Source organism: Papaver somniferum, chromosome 8, assembly GCF_003573695.1.
Source record: "Papaver somniferum cultivar HN1 chromosome 8, ASM357369v1, whole genome shotgun sequence".
Lineage (NCBI taxonomy): Eukaryota > Viridiplantae > Streptophyta > Magnoliopsida > Ranunculales > Papaveraceae > Papaver > Papaver somniferum.
The window spans coordinates 117,897,202-117,917,668 of NC_039365.1; the positions used below are offsets into that span (position 1 = coordinate 117,897,202).

Here is a 20,467-nt window from a genome sequence, read left to right on the forward strand (position 1 = left end):
TTGTGTAATTTACTTTAAATTATAATAATAACAATTATAATTGCGGAAAGTAAAAGTAAATGACACAGCAAGATTTTGCTAACGAGGAAACCGCAAATGCAGAAAAACCCTGGGACCTTGTCCATAATTGAATACTCTCATGATTAAGCCGCTATACAAATTCAAACCAACTTCGTATAGTTGAGACCAAGCAACTAAACCTATAGTTCACCTAGTTCCGTCTTTATTCCAACGCCTTCGACCTGTAATAAGTCACGTACTTGGAACAATTCCTTTGGTTCGTATTCCAAACAGTAAAGGAACAACAAATCTGTTTGGTATCAACTCTTTTCAACCAAGTGATGTGAGTTCGACAAAGGCTCTTCTGTTTATCTCAATAAACTCCTTCGTTAGGTTCTTAGATCTATCTTATTATCAACTACCGAAGTAATTGTTAAGATTTGCAATCAATACTTTTAATCACAAAGAATTGTATTGATGCCGATATACACAACTAATCAATCTAATCAACCAAAAGGATTAACCGATTATAGTTGGATCCTCTTTTACCGAAACAAGTATTGTGCACACCAAAGATTATGAATCCCAAATCATAAATCTTCAAAGTCTTCTTTGTCTTCAAATCTTCTTAGATCTTCAATAAACACCTGTACACAATCAAATTGAATCTCTTGTGATGAATCACGCACAGAACGTAGTCTGTTAACAATGCATTATCACAAGACGTCTTTAGATCTACAAACAGTCTAAAGATACCCGTCGAAACTTCGATCTAGTTTGAGTGAATCATATATCAGAAGAGAGGATTCTCAAGCATAAAAAACTAGGTGCAATCAAAGTGCAACCACCGTTAGTAAATCAAATCAATCGAAAACAAAAGATAAACTACAATTATCTAGTTTCCCACCAAAGATACCAATAGAGCTTCTCAATCCCACTGAGCGGCCGTAAGAGATTTCGCCTAATTAGGTTACTCTCCTCTCCGAATAGGCGGCTTACCAATAGCAGCACAACTGAGATAGTTCTTGCTGTACGAGGATTAGTTTGCTCGAAATGCAAACTTTCGTATTTATAGAGTAAAGAAGTTCGGACACAAAGGAATTTCCAAAACCGAAAATATTCTCAGATATGCAATATATTCCAGATTCTGTTTCCATAATTCCTGGAAATGCTTTGTCCAAAATAATGACTGAACATATCTTAGAAAATCTCCAACTAGCAAATACACATTACTTTTCATTTTCCAAAAATAAAATTAAAAACCTTAAATAAAAGATTCTCAATTTATTTTATTCGATCCGGGATTTTCTTCCTTTAGCTATTAAGGAATAACTTTGAATAATTAAAGATAAACGTTACTGCACATGTTCAAAGTATGTCGACATCTTTACTTTGTAAGTCCTCTTTCATACTTACAATCTTGAAACTGATTTTCCACACTTCCAAACAAGTTTAGAATTGGTTCATCTGACTTTCAAGAACTATGTGATTGATCAAGAACACTCAATCACAAATCATGGGTTTCACGGTTCTACCAAAACAAGTTTCGGTTATACCTTCATGTGAGTATTGTGCATAGTCACACTAGCTTTCCAAAATTCGGTTAACTAGGTACTAGGATCGGTTCCCCATATATATATATGGTATCTAACTTGTACTTGCTGCACATGTCCATAGGATCGGTTCCCCTTTCTGCTAAAAAAGTTGTTGCACCTCATACAAGGATCGATTCCCCTTTGTGATAGGTTGCACCTCTTACTAGGATCGATTCCCCTTTACCCAGAGTTGGTCATACCAATAACACTAAATCGATCATACCATCTCAGGTGATTACTTAAGATCAGTTTCACTAATAAAAGTCATACCAATACAAAAGTCGGGCCTTTGTGAATAGTTCTACCAAGAACATAAATAAGTCATGAGCGGTCATACTAATCACACATATTGGTAGTTCATAATATATGCAATGAATAACAATACCAATAATGCCTGATGATTTCTATTTTGATTCACAAAACAAGTTCATGAATTTACTTCCTTAAAACAAATGTAAAACATTGTTTCCTAGGATGAAATCTTCACCTTATACCCATACATAATCATAATAGCATTCAAACGATTATGACGATGTCTTATCTACAAAGTTTAATGGTTAAACAATAAACCTCGTATTGTATTCCTTAATACTATGTCTAACTAGAGTATAATCATTCATGCTTCACAGTTTTGTTTTCAATATGCACGACTTGAAAGATACGTTAGGGAATGAAACAATTCAAGTTAAATATCACTAACCTCAAGTGGGAGGATGATGTTGTCGTTGTAGATCCTTAATTCTTCACTTCTTTAAGTCTTCGCAATACTTGTAATGTCTCATATCCTAATACTTTCAAGCTAACCTATATGAAATTGACTCTAGTACATAATCAAGCGACTCTTTAAATGAGTTTTGGCTCACTAAAATATGACAACCAAACTTGACATACCAACGCTTGGTGAGTTCAACCGAGCTATGATCTAACAAAACTGGCTCCACAACAACTACTTCAAGATTGATAGAGGACATGCTTTAGCTGATGCAAGGAAACAACTCAAATCTTGGCATGACATAAAGGAAATTTTTTGGAAAACCACAAGTAGAGATCAACTAATAAATATAGGAGATCAAAATACAAACTAATTTCACAGAGCTACCAAAATTAGAGTTAGAAGAAACAAGATTGATTCAATAAAAGATGAAAAAGGAGAATGGATCACTGACTATCAAAAAATCAAGAACTGTTTCACTACACACTTCTCCACCATGGCTACTGCTGAAACCATAAACATCTCACCAGAAATCATCAATCTCATACCCACCATCATAACTTCTGCTGATAACAGTATGCTCAACAGACAACCTGATCACAATGAAATAAAGTCCATCCTCTTCAGTATAGCCAGTGACAAAGCCCCAGGTCCTGATGGGTTTCCACCAAACTTCTTCAAATCCAACTGGGAAATAGTAGGAAATGACGTTGTCAAAATGGTACAACACTTCTTCACCTCTGGCCACTCACTCAAAGAAATGAACTCTACCTTCATATCCCTCATCCCCAAAATTGACAATCCTACCTCTCCAAGCCACTTTAGACCCATAAGCCTTTGTAACACAACCTATAAAATCATATCAAAACTCAAAGCCCAGAGAATGAAACTTCATCTCAACAAAATCATACCCCCACCAAATTCTGGGATTAGAAACAGAAGTGATCCGTTACTAAAAGGGGTTATAACGGCTCTCGCCTGTTTCAAAAGGGGTGTTGCATTTATTTTGTACCGGCAATGCGGCCGTTACAGATTTCGGGTTGTAAAGGACTTTGTAACAGGCAGCAGCCGTTACTACGTGGCGAGTCGTAACAGGCGTCAGCCGTTACGAAATTTTGTAAATTGTCAGTCGTAACACGTGCAACCCGTTACGAACTTTTTTGTAACAGCCAAAAATTACTGCTAGTTAACATTGACCTGGTCAAAATCAGTCAATACGACCAATTTTGACCTAGTCAATATTAACCGGAAGTTCATTTTCAGCCGGATATACACCGGAATTCCAATAACTTGCCTTCCCTTTTCATTCCATCACAGTCGCGTCACATTCATATAATCAGACTCGGTTAATTACTTAATCCATATAACTTTCAATCAAGGAACATAAATTCTTCCAAGTACCAAAATTCTTGGAAGTATCAAATATTAAGTTAAAAAATTTGCTGAGTTCATAGAAACATCCTACATTGTAACTTATAAAACTTACAGCATTGAAAAGCAACAATCAGATGCCAATCAGTTCATATATAGTTCATAAGCCAAGGCGACTTCCATGCCATAGGAGATTCAAACCCTTTCGTGATAGAGAAGGTATCCCACCAAACCTGCAATCAAGATATGTGAATTAGATGAGGCAAAGCAAAGGATATCGGTACTATAAACAAGATGTTATCAAGAACCACATAGTTAAGTATGATGTAAATATGTCAGTAGCGTCAATCCACGCCCACAAGAGTATATAGTTAAGTATGATATAATCATAAAGGACTTACAAGCTGATATTCTCAGTGTCACCATCGATCCCAGCTTTATCCCACACATCAGATTAGTGTTATGCTTCACTCCGTTAATGTTGTAATTCCATGACCCACTATAGGGAACCTGAAAATATAAAGCACCAGTTAGCCTCTAGGTCATATACAAAACACCACAAGGAAAACAACTACCATATAAATCAGTTCAAGACACTTCGCAACCCATCTGTCATACGAAAAATCCAATCTCAATAACGGGCATCAGAAGTTCTATAAAAATCTAAAGAGCATGTGCAAAAGATTATTACCATGTTGAAGATAAATGACATTCGACCAGGAAGAAACATCTTATTCAACTTGACAGTAGTCCGTGGCTTGACAATCCATTGATACACTGACTGCACAACCAGGAAATCAATATCAGAAACCAAATAAATACAACTCCTTCCCATCCTAAGCTACCGTAACTATAAAACCAATACAAACAAAAAGTTCATCACATCCTATGCAGGACAAACACACCTTTGCAGTCGCGGTACGAATAGTCACAGCATGCTCTTCCTTCGCAAATCTGGACACCACCAACAACAAACTCAGTAAAACACCCCACCCGATAAAAGCAAGCACAACATCAGCCTACACACACAAACAGAATAATTACAGAAGAGCATCAAATTTTTCTATCTGTAACGTTCATGTACCTTTCTGAAACTTTCATCTCCACACTTCCTAGATACCCTAAATAATTGTACTATATCAACAGTGTAATATGAATGTTTTTTTGTATGAGTAGTCAAGAAATACCATGTCCTGTAAAAAAGTGTAGCCACATTATGAAATGATGATAGAAAATTTGGAATACAAAAGCGTCAAATTTTGGAACATAAAACCATATATTGCAGTATGTAACTTGTAAAATTATCTGGTTAAAGAGATAGGAAAAAAAGGTTACATGTAAAAAGAAAATGCAATTCTGGCCAAAACGAAACTTACACATCTTTTTGAAACCAAAGTCATGAGGGATAACAGAGTAGAAAGCTCTGCAATGAAACAACAGAGAATAATGAAAAGTAAAAGATTAACAATAAGTCAATACTGAAACTATTATTTTAAAAGTAAACGTTATTCAGCAAATACACATTCAGAACCTTACCCAGTCAATTGCTCAAGTGTTTTCCTATCACGCTTGGCACTGATGCATTATATCCCTGCAAGAGTTCAAATCGAGATGGTTAAACGAGCTCAAATTCGAGATGGTTAAACAAAAGAAGGAAAAAAAACAGGCAAACATGTGAGATCATAATTTGATTTAGGCAACTTTTTTTGTATATTGTTCAGTGACTAATCAAACGGCATACCTTAAAAATGGTTGATTTGCTTAGCTTACCAAGAGGCAACTTTTCAGCGTCGTATCCTGAAAAGTTACGAAAGTTGGTACAAATTCGCACAGGAAAACAATGACTATAAGCACTAACAAGGTGGACAAGCAGAACATAAGGCGTATATCATGATATGATAGTATAATTGGTTTATGAGCTGGTTGTTTAGAGGTAAACACTACTAACCTATTTCAATCATCCGTTGCTGCATCATACTGAGATAAACTTACAACTGATTCACTTTCGGTTTCTTCGTAATCCATTTCCAACCAAGTGTAAGGTTTCGGCTGACAAACAAAATTCTTGCGCTCAGACCACAGATTTTGTCTTTGCATAAAATCTTTCTTCAAATTCCTGAATAGCTTCATCTCTGGAGGTGAAAGGTCCCTGTAACTTGTTCTGTCCTTTAACTCCAACTCGACCCCATCTAGTGAAAACTATGAAATCTCCACCACCGTCTGATTCTGCATTAGTTTATAATAGCACAGATAAAGTTAGGGAAAAGATTTATACCACATTCACGAGACTTGATTCTGCCCAGTACACAAGAACCATACATTTGAAAGACGGGAACTAGAACAACAGAAATAAACGAGGATGAAGGAGAAGAAGAAACTATGCCAAGAGCTTGAGTCACATAGAACTTACTATTATTGTCTGAGAGATTTGTTTGGTTCAGCATTGCATCATAGATTTCACCTCCCTGTATAAATATGAAGCAAAACAATTTGAAGCCATAAGTAAATAAGAACCTAGTCTTTCCATCAGTTTCCTCTCACGCTTATGGTTTCTTAATCTCACTACGCACCTTGTTAAGTAACGCATAATCCAATCCCTTCACCAAATGTGTATGTTACACATCACCTACAAACCATAAACAACCACCACTCAATACAAATTGGGCATACAATTAACCATCTCTCCAACACCTATAGCTACGAATTTCACACAATCTCGCCGCTCATTGCACAGGATTAGAATCTAACTGACAATAATCAAAAACACGAATTACCTCCGAGATACTTCGAATTCTCGATCGATATCTTCATAGCATCTTCATGTCTAAGATCAACAGCATCAGGAGGAGCAACAACACGAAAGGAACCCAATTCAGATGCTTCATAATCAGGATTCTGATCTTCTCTTCCTTCTTTAGCTCTGTCTTGGTATTTCGGCAATTCAGGCTGTTCTGGTTTCTCTTCACCTCCTCTATCTTTCTCCCTATCAAATTTCAAACAAATTCAATCATAAAAAAAACCCTAATTCTCAATTTCATCAATAAAACCCAGAACAGAAAAAGATGGGAAAAAAAGGGATTTCTTACTTTTTGCGATTCATCATCTTCTCTTTGTAATGGTTCTTCTTTGATGAAGACATCTTTGATTGGAATTTTTCTTCCTTCTCGGCTACGAAATTGCAGGTAATTTTTGGTTTTCTAGGGTTTATGGCGGAGAGGGAGCTCTGTGTGTGTGTTTGTGGAAGGTGAAGGTGATTTTAGCCGAAGCAAATTAGTAGATGTCTTCAATGAATGGAGTACTAGACAGTAATCAGAACCCTCGATTAAACATTCAAAACACTTTTATCGCTAACAGAAACCCTAGATCCAAGTTTTTCTGCTGATTTTAAAATCTTTCTAGAACAATCTCTCCATCACTTACATACTTCGACGCCAATACTCGATTTGCTGGAGAAAAATCAGAGTTGGTAAAGAAAACTTGCTGTCGCTCTAGGGTTTGGGAGGGAGGAGAGGAGAAATGAAGAAGAAAAGGAATGGTCGATATGGAAGACCAAATAATACCTAAGTAGGGGGAAGAAATATCCTCTACTTGAACCAATATTGGGCGGAAAAAGTAAGCCACACATGTGAATAACACACGCGCAAATACACATGTTACGACCTAGGTTGACGAAGCGTGTGGCTGGCACGCCTATGAAAAAAATTCGTAACGACTGGTCTCTGTTACTATTTTTTTTAAATTTCGTAACGACCAAAGCCTGTTACAACTTTTCAAAACGGGAATTTCGTAAAGGTCAGTAAGCCGTTACGAATTTATGTTACTAATCCTAGAATTTGGTGTAGTGATACCAATCAGCCTTTATCCCTGGAACACAAATATCTAACAACATAGCTATTGCTCATGAAATAATACACAACATGAGATCCAAAAGAGGGAAAAAAGGAGACTCTGGAAGTATGAGTATCAAAATTGATATGGCAAAAGCTTTTGATGGAGTGGACTGGACCTTTATTCTATCTATAATGCAAAAAATTGGTTTTAATGAGCAATGGTGCGACAAGATAAAGCAATGCATTTCAACATCAACTTCTGTTGTTCTCATAAATGGATCACTTGACAAATTTTTCAAACCCTCCAGAGGAATAAGACAAGGTGACCCACTCTCACCTTATCTCTTTCTTTTCTGCGTGGAAGCTTTATCCAGAACTCTTATCTATGCTGAGGAATTGGGACTTATACATGGCATAAAGATCTGCAAAGCTGCTCCATCAATCAACCATCTTCTCTTTGCTGATGACTGCATGATCTTCTAGAAATCCAACTTGATTGAAGCTCAAATATAATGGATATCTTATAGATTTTTGGAAGCTCCTCTGGGAAACTCATTAATTATACTAAATCTGGAGTCTTCTTCAGCAAAAACACAAATCCAAACCTTATACCTCAAATCAGTAGCACTATGGGTGTTAGAATTCTTCAGCTGGATGATAAACATCTAGGTGCACCCATTTTCACACATAGAAGCAAAATCATTTCCTTTAAGCCTGGAGTGGAAAAACTTAAGCTGAGATTGTCTAGATGGAAAAATGTTCCCCTAAACCGTGCAGGGAGGGAGGTTCTTATCAAATTTGTCACTTCTTCTGCTTGTATCTATCAAATGAACTGTTTCAAGATCCCAAAGCAAAACTGCAAAGACATCAAAAAACTTCAAAGACATTTATTCTGGGGTAAAAACATTGAAAATCCAACAGGTTACTTCCCTAAAGCTTGGAAAGCAGTCTGCAAACCTAAAGAGCTAGGAGGATTGGGCTTCTTGAATATGGAACTTTTTAACAGTTCTATGATCACAAAAATTGGCTGGAGGTTAGAACAAGATAAAGACTCTCTTTGGTATAAACTTATGGATGTAAAGTACCTAATGGGCAAGAATGTTCTCAACATGAATATAAAATCAAAAGATGGTGATTCATGGATACGGAAAGAAATTCTAGAAGACATCAGCAACATTCAACAATAATGTATCTGGAGAATTGGCAATGGGAGAAGAATTAAACTTTGGGAAGATATTTGGATCCCAAACACAACAACAAGACTTCTTAAACCTCTAAATTTTCATCACCATATGGAAACTTTGGAGACTCTCCTTCTTCCTAATGGATCCTGGAATGAAACTCTAGTGCAAGCTCTCTTCTGTCACTCTGTTTCTCAAGAAATTATTACCCTGAAGACCCATCCAAATGAAGAAGACAACATAACATGGAAACTAGATGACACAGGAAAATTCTCAGTCAAGGCTCCATATAAAGCAAAGATCCAATCTTTACAGAAATGATATAATGGCAGGAAACTGGGAGGAAATTTGGAACATGAATGTGGCTCCAGTCATAAAATTTTCATCTGGAAATGTGCTCATGGAATTCTCCCCACTAATGCTAAAACAGCCAGTATACTGCATTACATTGATCCCTTATGCACCATTTGCAACAGTGGGGATAAGGACACCATGACATATATGTTTCTAAACTGCCCTGCTGCAACTTTAGTTTGGCAGGACATCATTGGCTCCCATAATTCTCAGTTTGATAACAATACTATCTTCATAGAATGGCTAAATTCCTGGTTTCAAAATGGGGTGACCAGCCAAGACTGCAGCATTTATGCTGGTACATCTGGAAAGCTAGATGATGCGTGTCGTAAGTGCAACAAATAATTCGATATATTTCCCACTAATTAACTAGTAATACAACGGTAGTAAGGATCGTTCCCACAGAGGGCTGTGTAATTGATAGGTTATTTGATAAGCAAAATTGTAATAAAAGAATAACACAAAAAGGAGGGATTGTTTGATTAAAGTAAAATAAAAAAAATAACAAAGAAAGCAAAGATGATTAAGGAATCATTCGCCGCCATTGAACATAAAATACTCGTTTATTCCTTGTTAATTTTCTATTATCACCAAACGTAGAATAGCAATAAGCTCTGCTATCCCCGGAATTCCTGTTGTCACTGGATACCGAAGCGCTCGACTACCAGATTCTATCCATCTGAGCCACCATGAATATGCTCTCAAGGTGTAACCCATCGAATGCATTACGTTTTGTGAATTAGGTTGATCCTAGCATCATACGCATCAGCTCGGTCTGCTTACTAGTCTGATCTCTATACACAATTGCTTAACAAAATCCCTCTGTCAGCTTTTACGATGTACTACTTGTATATGAAATTGAGTGACTATTACACGTATCACCAATCCCAATACTAGTAGAAGAATTACCGTTAGGTTAATTAAAATGGTCAGTTGAATAACACAGTAATAATCTTAGACAATAAAAACAATATAGATAATCGACAATAAAAAAATCAACTTAAACTAAACTTGTAAAAAGAATCAGAATTCCATTATGAAAAATCAGGAATTTGAAATCATCCCTAATCAAAAAAATAATTAATTAAACATATTACAAAAGAGAGAAGAAAATCTTGGTTTCCCCTAAAGGGATAAACCCTAAAATATAAAATTGAAAAAACTTTTCTCTCCTTCCCTCTGTATTTTTCCCACTCTCCAAAGTTGTGTTTTTAAACTTGGCCATCCGTAGGCTTTATATAGGCAAGGAAATAAATCTTGCGCCCACGCAATATCCTCGTCGGATAAGGAACCAAAGTCGGTTAGCAGAGTTTTGAAACTATGGAAAACATGTGCTTCGGTTTCGGTGTAACCAGGAACATCATAGTTGTGTAAGCACAGCTTATGATTGGTCTGTAATTCAATAGAAACTCTATAGGCTGACGTGTCTTCTTTTGATACTAGCTATGCATCCAACTCGTTGTAAGGGAATACAGCAAATCGCCACTATTCACCGCATAAGACAACTCCTCCTACGGATAAACTCTCCCTAGCTCCATGTTCCTTGTTTTTCTTAAACTCTCTCTATCGACTGAACTCTCGGCCAAGTACTGGTTCTGAACCAAATCCATTTTTCCTTGCCGGTGTCGAAAACATCTCCTAGCATCTTCCTATACGCCTCATACACGGCCACAAGAGCCATGGTTAACTTGGCAAGACTTGGTCCCTGGTTTATCGAGCTCTTCTTCATTAACCAGCCTCCACCGTCAGTAACTCTCCATCCAAACACGAGACTGCAGCTTCATCTCAGATCATCTCTGTTTCACAGCTGCTCCCTGAACTTTCTCAAACTCCCCCGAGTTCCATCTTCACTGCCAAGCTCATCTTCTCAGTTACCGAGTATCTATACCATATCTTATATCACCAACAGCAAAGCTCGAGTCTCAACACTATCATTCTTCGTCACCGATGAGCAGAAGGATCATTGGTTTACCACCCATACATACTCGAGCTCCATTCATCGATAATAGAAACCATCAGTTCATCTTCGTCGTCTGTTCTCCATCATGATCATCACTATCACTGCCATTAATGGCAGCAGTCCCTTAAACTCGAACTCTTCCCTCTCTCGCTGCTACATCAAGTTCTTTTTCTCTTCATGAGCCATCCCTTCTCATCACTGCCAATGGCATAAACTCCTATCCATCAACAATGGCAGCAGCCATCATTACCGAGTACCGTTATCCCTTTCTCCTCTGTCCATTTCTTCAACTCTGTTCCATTATCACCATCGTGATCATTGCCAGCAACAACCAGATCGAGCTAAACTTCATCACTGCCAACATGAGCTCAAAACCCATCTCCTTTAGTCTCTGATCAACTCCATCGATCACCATTCCCTGTTAATCTCCAAACTCCATCTTCATCGACAATGGTTCCTGGAAACCAAACCTCCGTCGACTTCTTCTTTTTAGGGAAGAAGACCAGAGTGCCCCTGAGTAAAATGGCTGGTGTCATTAACACTATTTAAATCAGTGGCATCCCCTTAGTAATTGACTTGACTGATTTTATTAGTTCCTTTGAAACAGTCCACCCCTTAACAGGATGACTGCCCCTTAACGTACAAGGAGGTTCCGATAGCACTTTTCCATTGAAATGAACGTTTTGCCCTTCTAGTCTTCCAAGTCTTTGTTTTGCTCATAACTTCTTCGTACGAACTCAGAATGACTTCGTTCTTTCGCCATTGACTTCGTCTTCTCTCCATCTACAAAATGATAACTAGAAATCCTCCATTTGAACGAGTTCCACTGGGTCTTTGGACCTTCTTCACTTGTGATTTCACTTTTGTAGCTATTTTCACTTTTTTTTTTTTGATGATTCACCTAATGAAAGACAAATACAAGAAAACAAGCGTAATATACAATAATTCACCAGAAAGATAGCAATTACTAGCATGGAATTGACACCAAATATATGTGAAATATGCACTTATCACTAGATATGATCTGATATTCAGAAAAATTCAACCTAATGCGGCTATCACTTCAATGCGCATTAAACAACATCTTTGCAACTACAACAGAATTCACAACATGCCAGAGCATATTATGAATGATTTCTCTCTTTTACCCGAGGAAATAGATTCTAATATGCCACACAATATCATTCCCTACAATCGGAATCAGAATGTCCCATTGGACTATGGGAAGATCATCAAAATATGTACTCTGCAAGATCCTGAAACCTTGATTTACTATACTGCTCTGACTATGATGGATTTTGCAGGAAACATCAATGATACCATAGGACATCCAGGACACTTTGGAGCTGGGGGAGCAACAGGAGGTGCATACCTAGCTTTCCAATGGGCCAAAGAAATATAGCACACAAATATGGAGATACATGTTGAATCCATGGAGACTCTAATTCGGTTCAAACTTCTCTACCATAAAGTTGTCAAAGGAAGATTCCATCTAAGCTTCTATGAATGTAGTAACAATGGAGAGGAAGAAAGTTATTCGGAAATTAACCCAATATCTTTTGTTTTAGTTAATGTTAAGCTCATCCATAGACTTCAAAATATGGATGCCTTTAATGTAGCTCTCTTTTGTAAGAACAATGCTGGAAGGATGGACAGTCATTCTAACAACAATTATATGTATCAGCCTTATGTGTTTTTTTCGGCACTCTAAATTTTCCTATAAAAAAAAAGAAAAGAAATGAAAATCGTGGATGAAATTAACTACTTCCGACGACCGTTAGTTGTAATAAATCTATGCAACCTGATAAGGACTAAAAAATAAAGTTGTAATTCAAACATGTTTTTAATTATTTGAATTGTTTTTTCATTTCTATTTTCGTGAATTTTTCCTTTTCAAAAATAAATGTTAGTTGAATACCCCTCCATTTATGATGTGGTCGGACCTCGTACATTTAATTTAAAAATCTGCCCCCTCCAAATCTCGTTAAATGCTTTACTTTTGAGGAAAAACAAAAAGTTCACAAATAGAAAAAAGATGTTAGGTTATAAAATTTTCGGTTGGGATACGTGAACAAAATGCTTTGACAAACCATGTTAACAAAATTTCTAACCATCAGATGTTATCCATCCAATGGATAATAATTTCAAATGACATGGCACCCAACTAACGTTATTCTCTGTTTGGTATTAATATCTATCCCAAAAGGAAAGAGCTTCTAGGAAATAATGAAGGAGGAAATTCAAGGAAAAATTTCTCGCAACATTTTTTTTAGTATGCTTTTATATTTTGATCTTCACGTGATTAACTATGATCCTTATTAAATTTCATTCCCGATTTCATTTTTTACGGATACGAAATATGTTAAGAATTTTACCATGCTTGATTTGATGATACGAAGGGAAACTCGTGAGTGCTATATATCGAAGACAAAAATCAAGGAAATTGGATAAAGGAATGAAGACGAAAGGCTATTATATATACTTGACTTACAGACGACTTCAATTGTAATACTCCAACAACCAATCAGTATAAAATTATTATTGTAGAAGAACAGGCGCGGTCCTGCTTTTCTAGTGGCCTAAAGCCAATTTCTTTTTTGTGGCACCACGGTAAGCAAAAAAAAGAAAAACCATTATAAATACAAAAGTCAAAATATCACTTCTCTTTTCCCCAGAAATCAGTTCTTTTAATTAGTAACCCCTTACAAATATATTTTTTTAATTATGCCATACATATGTTATCAGTTTTACATGAAATCCTTATTTTATTATTTGAAACCGAGAAGGAATTTTTCAGTTTTGTGGTCATTTTCTTTGTGTGGCCTCAAGCAAGGATTTTGTTGGATGTATGGCAGGACCGGCCTTGATGAGTATAAAAAACTTAATTGATTGGATGATTGAATTTCTACGTGTAATAAACAGAGACATTCATAGGTTGAGTTTTGAATTGATAAGTTAATAGGAACCATTGTTTTCATAAAGAGTTAATTAGTATTTGGGTCGTAAGTTTTGGTAAGTCTTTGCGTTTGGGTCCTAAATTTGTCCATTTTAGGATTTGGGTCGTTGATCCGTTAGTCCAACAAAGTCAACTGACGATTTTGTCACACCGTTGGTTAAAATTAACTCTGGGAAAAATAAACAATGGAGGAACGAAAAAACCCACATCCATGCCTTCTTCCTCTTCTACTCCACCTAAATTCTTCCTCCCAGTTACCGACTCCACCATATACCTACATCACTCAAACCCGTACTTATTAGATATATCCCAAACACTTGAAAAGAATAATACATAAGTAAATTGATGGATAAATAAACTGTTACACCCACCTCTTGATAAATTCAAATAGAAATTAAAGCTTCACAATTAATAGAGTGTTTAAATGGAGTGGATTATATGGGAAACTACATCTCTCGGTGAACGATTTTCTCGAGCAGCTTGTGTGCAATTGATATCTCTATTTTCTGCAATTTCGAAATAGATGCAAACCCATATTTTCTAATCCCAATAAAACTCTGAATAGCTCTAAATCGGCTACCATTAATCTTTAACATTAACGGCAGCAACAACAACATATTTCTGGGCAAAGATAGTTTGTACGAATCCTTTATTACTTTGAATTACAGTTTCATATCCTACTCAACTTAATCTCTCCAACCCACCTCATATATAACCCATCCAACCAAGGTAAAGCAGCGAGTGAACCATATCCATCGGCGATTCTCGAGTGCAGATCCTTTACTGATGATGATGATAATATAAATGAAAATTGTAAAAGACTACCACCACTTTCATCAAAAATGAAACAACTTATGATGGGGTTTTGTATTCCGATTTTCATAAAGCGTATGTTAGTTTGCCCCTGTGTAAATCAGTTTCGGAAACTGATTACAACTTGATTATTAAAAGGATGATATCATAGTGAGATAAAAGTTACAGATCAATGGTAGGGATGGAAACGACGATGGCAAAGATGTAACATTATTACTAATGGATGTTAACTCTGTTAACGGTTGACCAGTTGACTAACGAGTCAACGACCCAAACACTAAAACGGACAAACTTAGGATCCAAACACAAAGACGTACCAAAACATATGACCCAGAAATCAGTTCTTTTAATTAGTAACCCCTTACAAATATAATTTTTTAATTATGCCATACATATGTTATCAGTTTTACATGAAATCCTTATTTTATTATTTGAAACCGAGAAGGAATTTTTCAGTTTTGTGGCCATTTTCTTTGTGTGGCCTCAAGCAAGGATTTTGTTGGATGTATGGCAGGATCGGCCTTGATGAGTATAAAAAACTTAATTGATTGGATGATTGAATTTCTACGTGTAATAAACTGAGACATTCATAAGTTGAGTTTTGAATTGATAAGTTAATAGGAACCATTGTTTTCATAAATTTTTAGAAAAAAAAAATTTATCATTAGAAAAGAAGAGAGAAAATCATCTTTTGATTTGGATTTTCGTTTCAAATATTATCCCTAATTTCTCCATTAATCCAAACACAAAATAAAATTAACTACACTGCCACATAAGCAATGGTGTGAACCATTAGATATAGAAAATCCAATATATAGGGTTTGTTAAAATAGTTTTTCAAACCATTTTGTTCAGGGGTTCCGACCGTAAATTTGTCTTGGAATTCTGTTTTTACTTTATAAGACGTGACAACATATAAAAAATATGTGGCCCGATCCATTGTAGCCGCGCCGGTCGGATACATATCCAAACCCTAATCCTCACTAAATGTATCCTGGAAAATTGTAATGTATCTGTCATCCGTAATGTCATGTACCCAACTGATTAGGGCTAGCAAGTCTGTTTTTGGGGCATCACAAGACTGTTGGGTGTCGTTATCAGTTAATTAGGGTTAGTTAATTAATTATGATTAGTAGTTAGTTAAATGTATTTAGCCGTTATGGTTGTGGATGCGCCACGTAGCTTTTCTTGTATTAAGGTTTAGTCTCTTTTTATTATCCTGTGAACTGTAAGAGAAGGAAGTCACGAGAATTGTAAAAGAAAGAGGCTGTATCAGTGCATACAGAAGGGTTTTCATTATCTTTTGTACTAAGAATAATACAATTGGTATCGAGAGAAGGTTACGATGACAGGAACAACAGGAGTAACACTAATGAAGGACGTGGACGCAACAACCAAGGATCTGAAACAGAAAATCAGTGAGTTGAGTGAGACCTTAGATAAAAATTCACAGGAAAGCAATAACTTCCTCCGACAACTCGTACGCTCTGCTGATGAGAGTAAAGTTGTGGCTGAGAAAACTATGACTACATTGACTCAAAATACTGAAGCTATAACTCAATTACTCAAGCTTTTAGTGGTGAGAGAAAATCCAGAAGATAACGTTATAGAGTCCGGCTCAAAACCACCTGAGAAATCACCAGAAGTGATAGATCCATATTCAAGACGGCGAGAAAAATTTCCAGAGATGACGGATCCACATGACTAGCACGGTGAATCGTCTAGATCTAACTACGGAAGAAACCCAAAGTTGGATTTCCCCAGATTTGATGGAGACAATCCTAGAAGTTAGATCAGAAAGTGTGAGCGTTACTTCCAGATCTGCAACACTGATGATACTTAGAAGGTAAGTATTACTTCTTTATATCTAGATGGTAAAGCTGATTCATGGTTCTTAGATTATCACATTAGTAGAAGATATATTAGCTGGAGAGAACTAGTAGAAGCAATCTGTTTGAGGTTTGAGGACCTTGCAAATAATAACTTTGTGGGATGTTTCAACAAGTTATTTCAAGTTTCTACAGTAGAAGAATATTATACTAAGTTTGAGACACTTAAAGCCTTGATGCTTAGTAAGAATCACTGCATGACTGAAGACTATTTCATTCTTAGCTTCATCAGTGGTCTAAAGCCTGAAATCAAGAGTGCAGTAAAAATTTTCAAACCCAATACACTATCGCAAGCTTTTTATTTATCCAGAATGCAAGAACTCATTGTGGGTACTGGCCAAAAAGCTGTTAAACCCCAACTTAAGATCAATCCCACCACTGCATACCCTTCTAGATCTTTTGCACCACCATCATTTTCACCAATAGTTCCCTCACCAAACACCAATACTCAAAAACCTACTGTCACTCCTAAATCCCAACTTTCATCTTCAAACTTCAGAAGTAACAGATTCCCACCCATTAAAAGGCTCACCCCAGAACAGACGGACTAAAGGCGTGCAAGGGTACTCTGCTACAATTGTGATAAACCATATAAGACTGGACATAGGTACAAGAGCCAGCAGCTATTTATGTTAGCTACTGAGGAAGTAGAAGAAGAAGAAGCTGAGGAGGAACTGTCTTTAGAAGAAAAGAATACAAACCCTATGGAGTCAGATATGGAGATATCCCTCCATGCTCTAACTGGTGGAACAAATGGTGAGACAATCAGAATACCAGGTATCTTGAAGAAACAATCTATAACCATCCTCATTGACACTGGGAGTACTAATAACTTCATTGACACTGATCTAGCTCAAAACATGTCATTCCTAGTATAACCCACAACTCATATTTTAGTGACAGTGCCTAATGGGGAGAAGACAATAAGCACAGGGGTTTGCACGAAGTTGAAATGGGAGATGCAGGGACATACTTTTGTTGAAGATTTGAGGTTACTTCCTCTGGTACGGTGTGATATGGTGCTTGGGGATGACTGGCTGAGGAATTTGGGTGATGTAATGTTTAACTTTGCCAAGCTGAGTATTACCTTCAAACACAAAGGGAGAAATATCACCTTAACTGGGAGCTCTGAAAAACCACTTTAATGCAGATAAGTTCCAGTGCAGTGAAAAATTTCCTTAGAAAGAACACTCATGGGTTGGTAGGGCACTTATTCTCTATTTCAACTACCCAACTACCCACAACTTCCACACACCCCAATATTCAAAACATGCTAACCATTTATGATGATGTTTTCAAACAACCAACCCAGCTACCTCCTGTTAGAGTACTAGATCATCAAATACCATTGAAACCTAACTCACAACCCACCAATCATAGACCCTACAAGTGCCCATATGTTCAAAAGTCTGTGGTGGAGAAGATAGTCCAAGAAATTCTAGAAAATGGTATTATACAACCAAGTCACAGCCCATTTGCCTCTCCAATACTACTAGTAAAGAAGAAGGATGGAACTTGGAGATTTTGTGTTGATTATAGACAACTTAATGAACTCACCATCAAGGAAAAGTATCACATTCCAGTCACAGATAAGCTACTAGATGAATTGCATGGAGCTAGGGTGTTCACCAAGATTGACTTAAGGTCAGGGTATCACCAAATAAGAGTCTATGAGCAAGACATTCCCAAGACTGCTTTCAGAACACATCAAGGGCATTATGTGTTCAAAGTGATGACCTTTGGACTCACCAATGATCCAGCCACCTTCCAAGCCTTGATGAATGATGTATTCAAGATGATAAGACGAGGGTGCCCAAATATACCTCAATCTAAAACTTTTCCTACCTATAAGTACTTTATACGAAAGTGATTGTCTATGGACTGATTCGAGACAATACAACTAACCGGTTCATACTTCGTGTGACCATCTATGGATACGAGATCAAGACAATACAACAACGAAGTATGTTTACTTGATAAAAAGGTTCGGACTTAACCAAACACAGTAGGATTCACTTATCAAGTAAATAGGAATTAACGTTTGTGTGATTTACTTTAAATTATGATAAAGACAACTATAATTACGGAAAATAAAATTAAATGACACATCAAGATTTTGTTAACGAGGAAAACCGCAAATGCATAAAAACACTGGGACCTAGTCCAGAATTGAATACTCCCAGGATTAAGTTGCTACAAAAAATTACACCAACTTCGTATAGTTGAAACCAATCAACTAAACCTATAATTCACCTAGTTCCATCCGTATTCCCACGCCTCCAACTTATAAATAAGTCATGTACTTGGATCAATTCCTTTGGTTCACGTTCCAAACAGTAAAAGAACAACAAATATGTTTGGTATCAACTCTCTTCAACCAAGTGATATGAGTCGGACAAAGACTCTTCTGTTTATCTTAACAAAAACTCCTTCATTAGGTCCTTAGATCTATCTTATGTTCAATTACCAAAGTAATCGTTAAAATTTTGCAATCAACACTCTTTATCCAAAGAATTGTGTTGATGCCGATCTACTCAATTAATCAATCCAATTCTATCACAAGGATAAAACCGATTATTAATTGGATCCTCTTTACCGAAAAAAGTATTGTGTACACCAAAGATTATGAACTCACAAATCAGAAATCTTCAATATCTTCTTCGTATTCAAATCTTCTTAGATCTTCAATAAACACCTGCACACAATCATTTGAATCTCTTGTGATCAATCACGCACAGAATAGAGTCTGTTAACAATGGATTATCACAAGATCGTCTTTAGAACTAACAACAGTCTAAAGATCCCTGTCGAAAATCTGAACTAGTTTGAGTGAATCTTATATCATAAGAGAAGATTCTCAAGCATAAACAAACTAGGTGCAACTAAAGTTCAACCACCGTTAGTCAATCAAATCAAAGAAAACAAAATATAAACCGTAGTTATCTAGTTTCCCACCAACGGTACTGACTAGAGCTTCTCAATCCCAAAGAAGACTTTAAACCGAGCGGCCGTAAGAGATTTCGCCTAATTAGGTTACTCTCCTCTCCGAATAGGCGGCTTCACCAGTAGCAGCACAACAAGAGGTAGTTTGTTGTTACGAAGGATTAGTTTGCTAGAAATGCAAACTTCAGTATTTATAGACTAGGAAGTTTGAACACCAAGGAATTTCCAAAGCCGAAAATATTCTCAAGATATTCATTAAAGCACAAATTCGGTTTTCATAATTCTTGGAAATGCTCTATGCAAAAATAATGATCGAAATCTCTCGAAAAATCTCTAATTAGTAAATGCACATTACTAATTGTTATTTCTCTGCAAAATGAAATTAATAACCTTAAATAAAAGATTCTTAACTTATTTATGTTTCGATCCTGGGATTTTCTTACCTTGGCTATTAAGGAATAACTTTGAACAATTAAATAATAAACATTCACAGCACGTGTTCAAAGTATGTCAACATCCTAACTTTGTAAGTTCTCTTTCATACTTACAACCTTGAAACCGATTTTCCACACTTCCAAACAAGTTTATAATTGGTTCATCTGACTTTCAAGAACTATGTGATTGATCAAATTATATTCAATCACAATCATGGGTTTAACGGTTCTACCAAAACAAGTTTCGATTCTACCTCCATGTGAGTACTGTGCATAGTCACACTAGATTTAGAAAATTCGGTTGACTAGGTACTAGGATCGGTTCCCCACATATATATGGTATCTAAATTGAATGTGTTGCACATGTCCATAGGATGGGTTCCCCTTTGCCTAAAAACGTGTTGCACATGTCCATAGGATCGGTTCCCC

The 20,467-nt window shown here is 36.5% G+C and overlaps 1 protein-coding gene across 3 annotated transcripts; it reads right to left on the bottom strand.

Annotated features, from left to right (window-relative positions):
• Positions 1-3,587: 3,587 nt before the first annotated feature.
• On the bottom strand, positions 3,588-7,160 carry LOC113301633 (suppressor of mec-8 and unc-52 protein homolog 2-like). 3 transcript variants are annotated; one of them, XR_003336397.1, is made up of 11 exons: positions 6,765-7,160; positions 6,453-6,661; positions 6,249-6,304; positions 6,089-6,143; positions 5,627-5,904; positions 5,420-5,475; positions 5,215-5,269; positions 4,584-4,697; positions 4,370-4,459; positions 4,080-4,188; positions 3,588-3,911 (listed from the first exon to the last, which is right to left on the bottom strand). XR_003336397.1 is itself a non-coding variant. In XM_026550419.1 (6 exons), the coding sequence occupies exons 2-6, from the start codon at positions 4,777-4,779 to the stop codon at positions 3,874-3,876; spliced, it is 303 nt and encodes a 100-aa protein (XP_026406204.1). In that variant the 5' UTR covers positions 4,780-4,871; positions 5,014-5,040; the 3' UTR covers positions 3,588-3,873. The 3 variants fall into 3 exon arrangements, 1 of the variants encoding a protein (XP_026406204.1); XR_003336398.1 differs by lacking the exon at positions 5,420-5,475; XM_026550419.1 differs by lacking the exons at positions 5,215-5,269; positions 5,420-5,475; positions 5,627-5,904; ... (2 more) ...; positions 6,453-6,661; positions 6,765-7,160 and adding exons at positions 4,763-4,871; positions 5,014-5,040 and having other exon boundaries at positions 4,584-4,632.
• Positions 7,161-20,467: the final 13,307 nt, after the last annotated feature.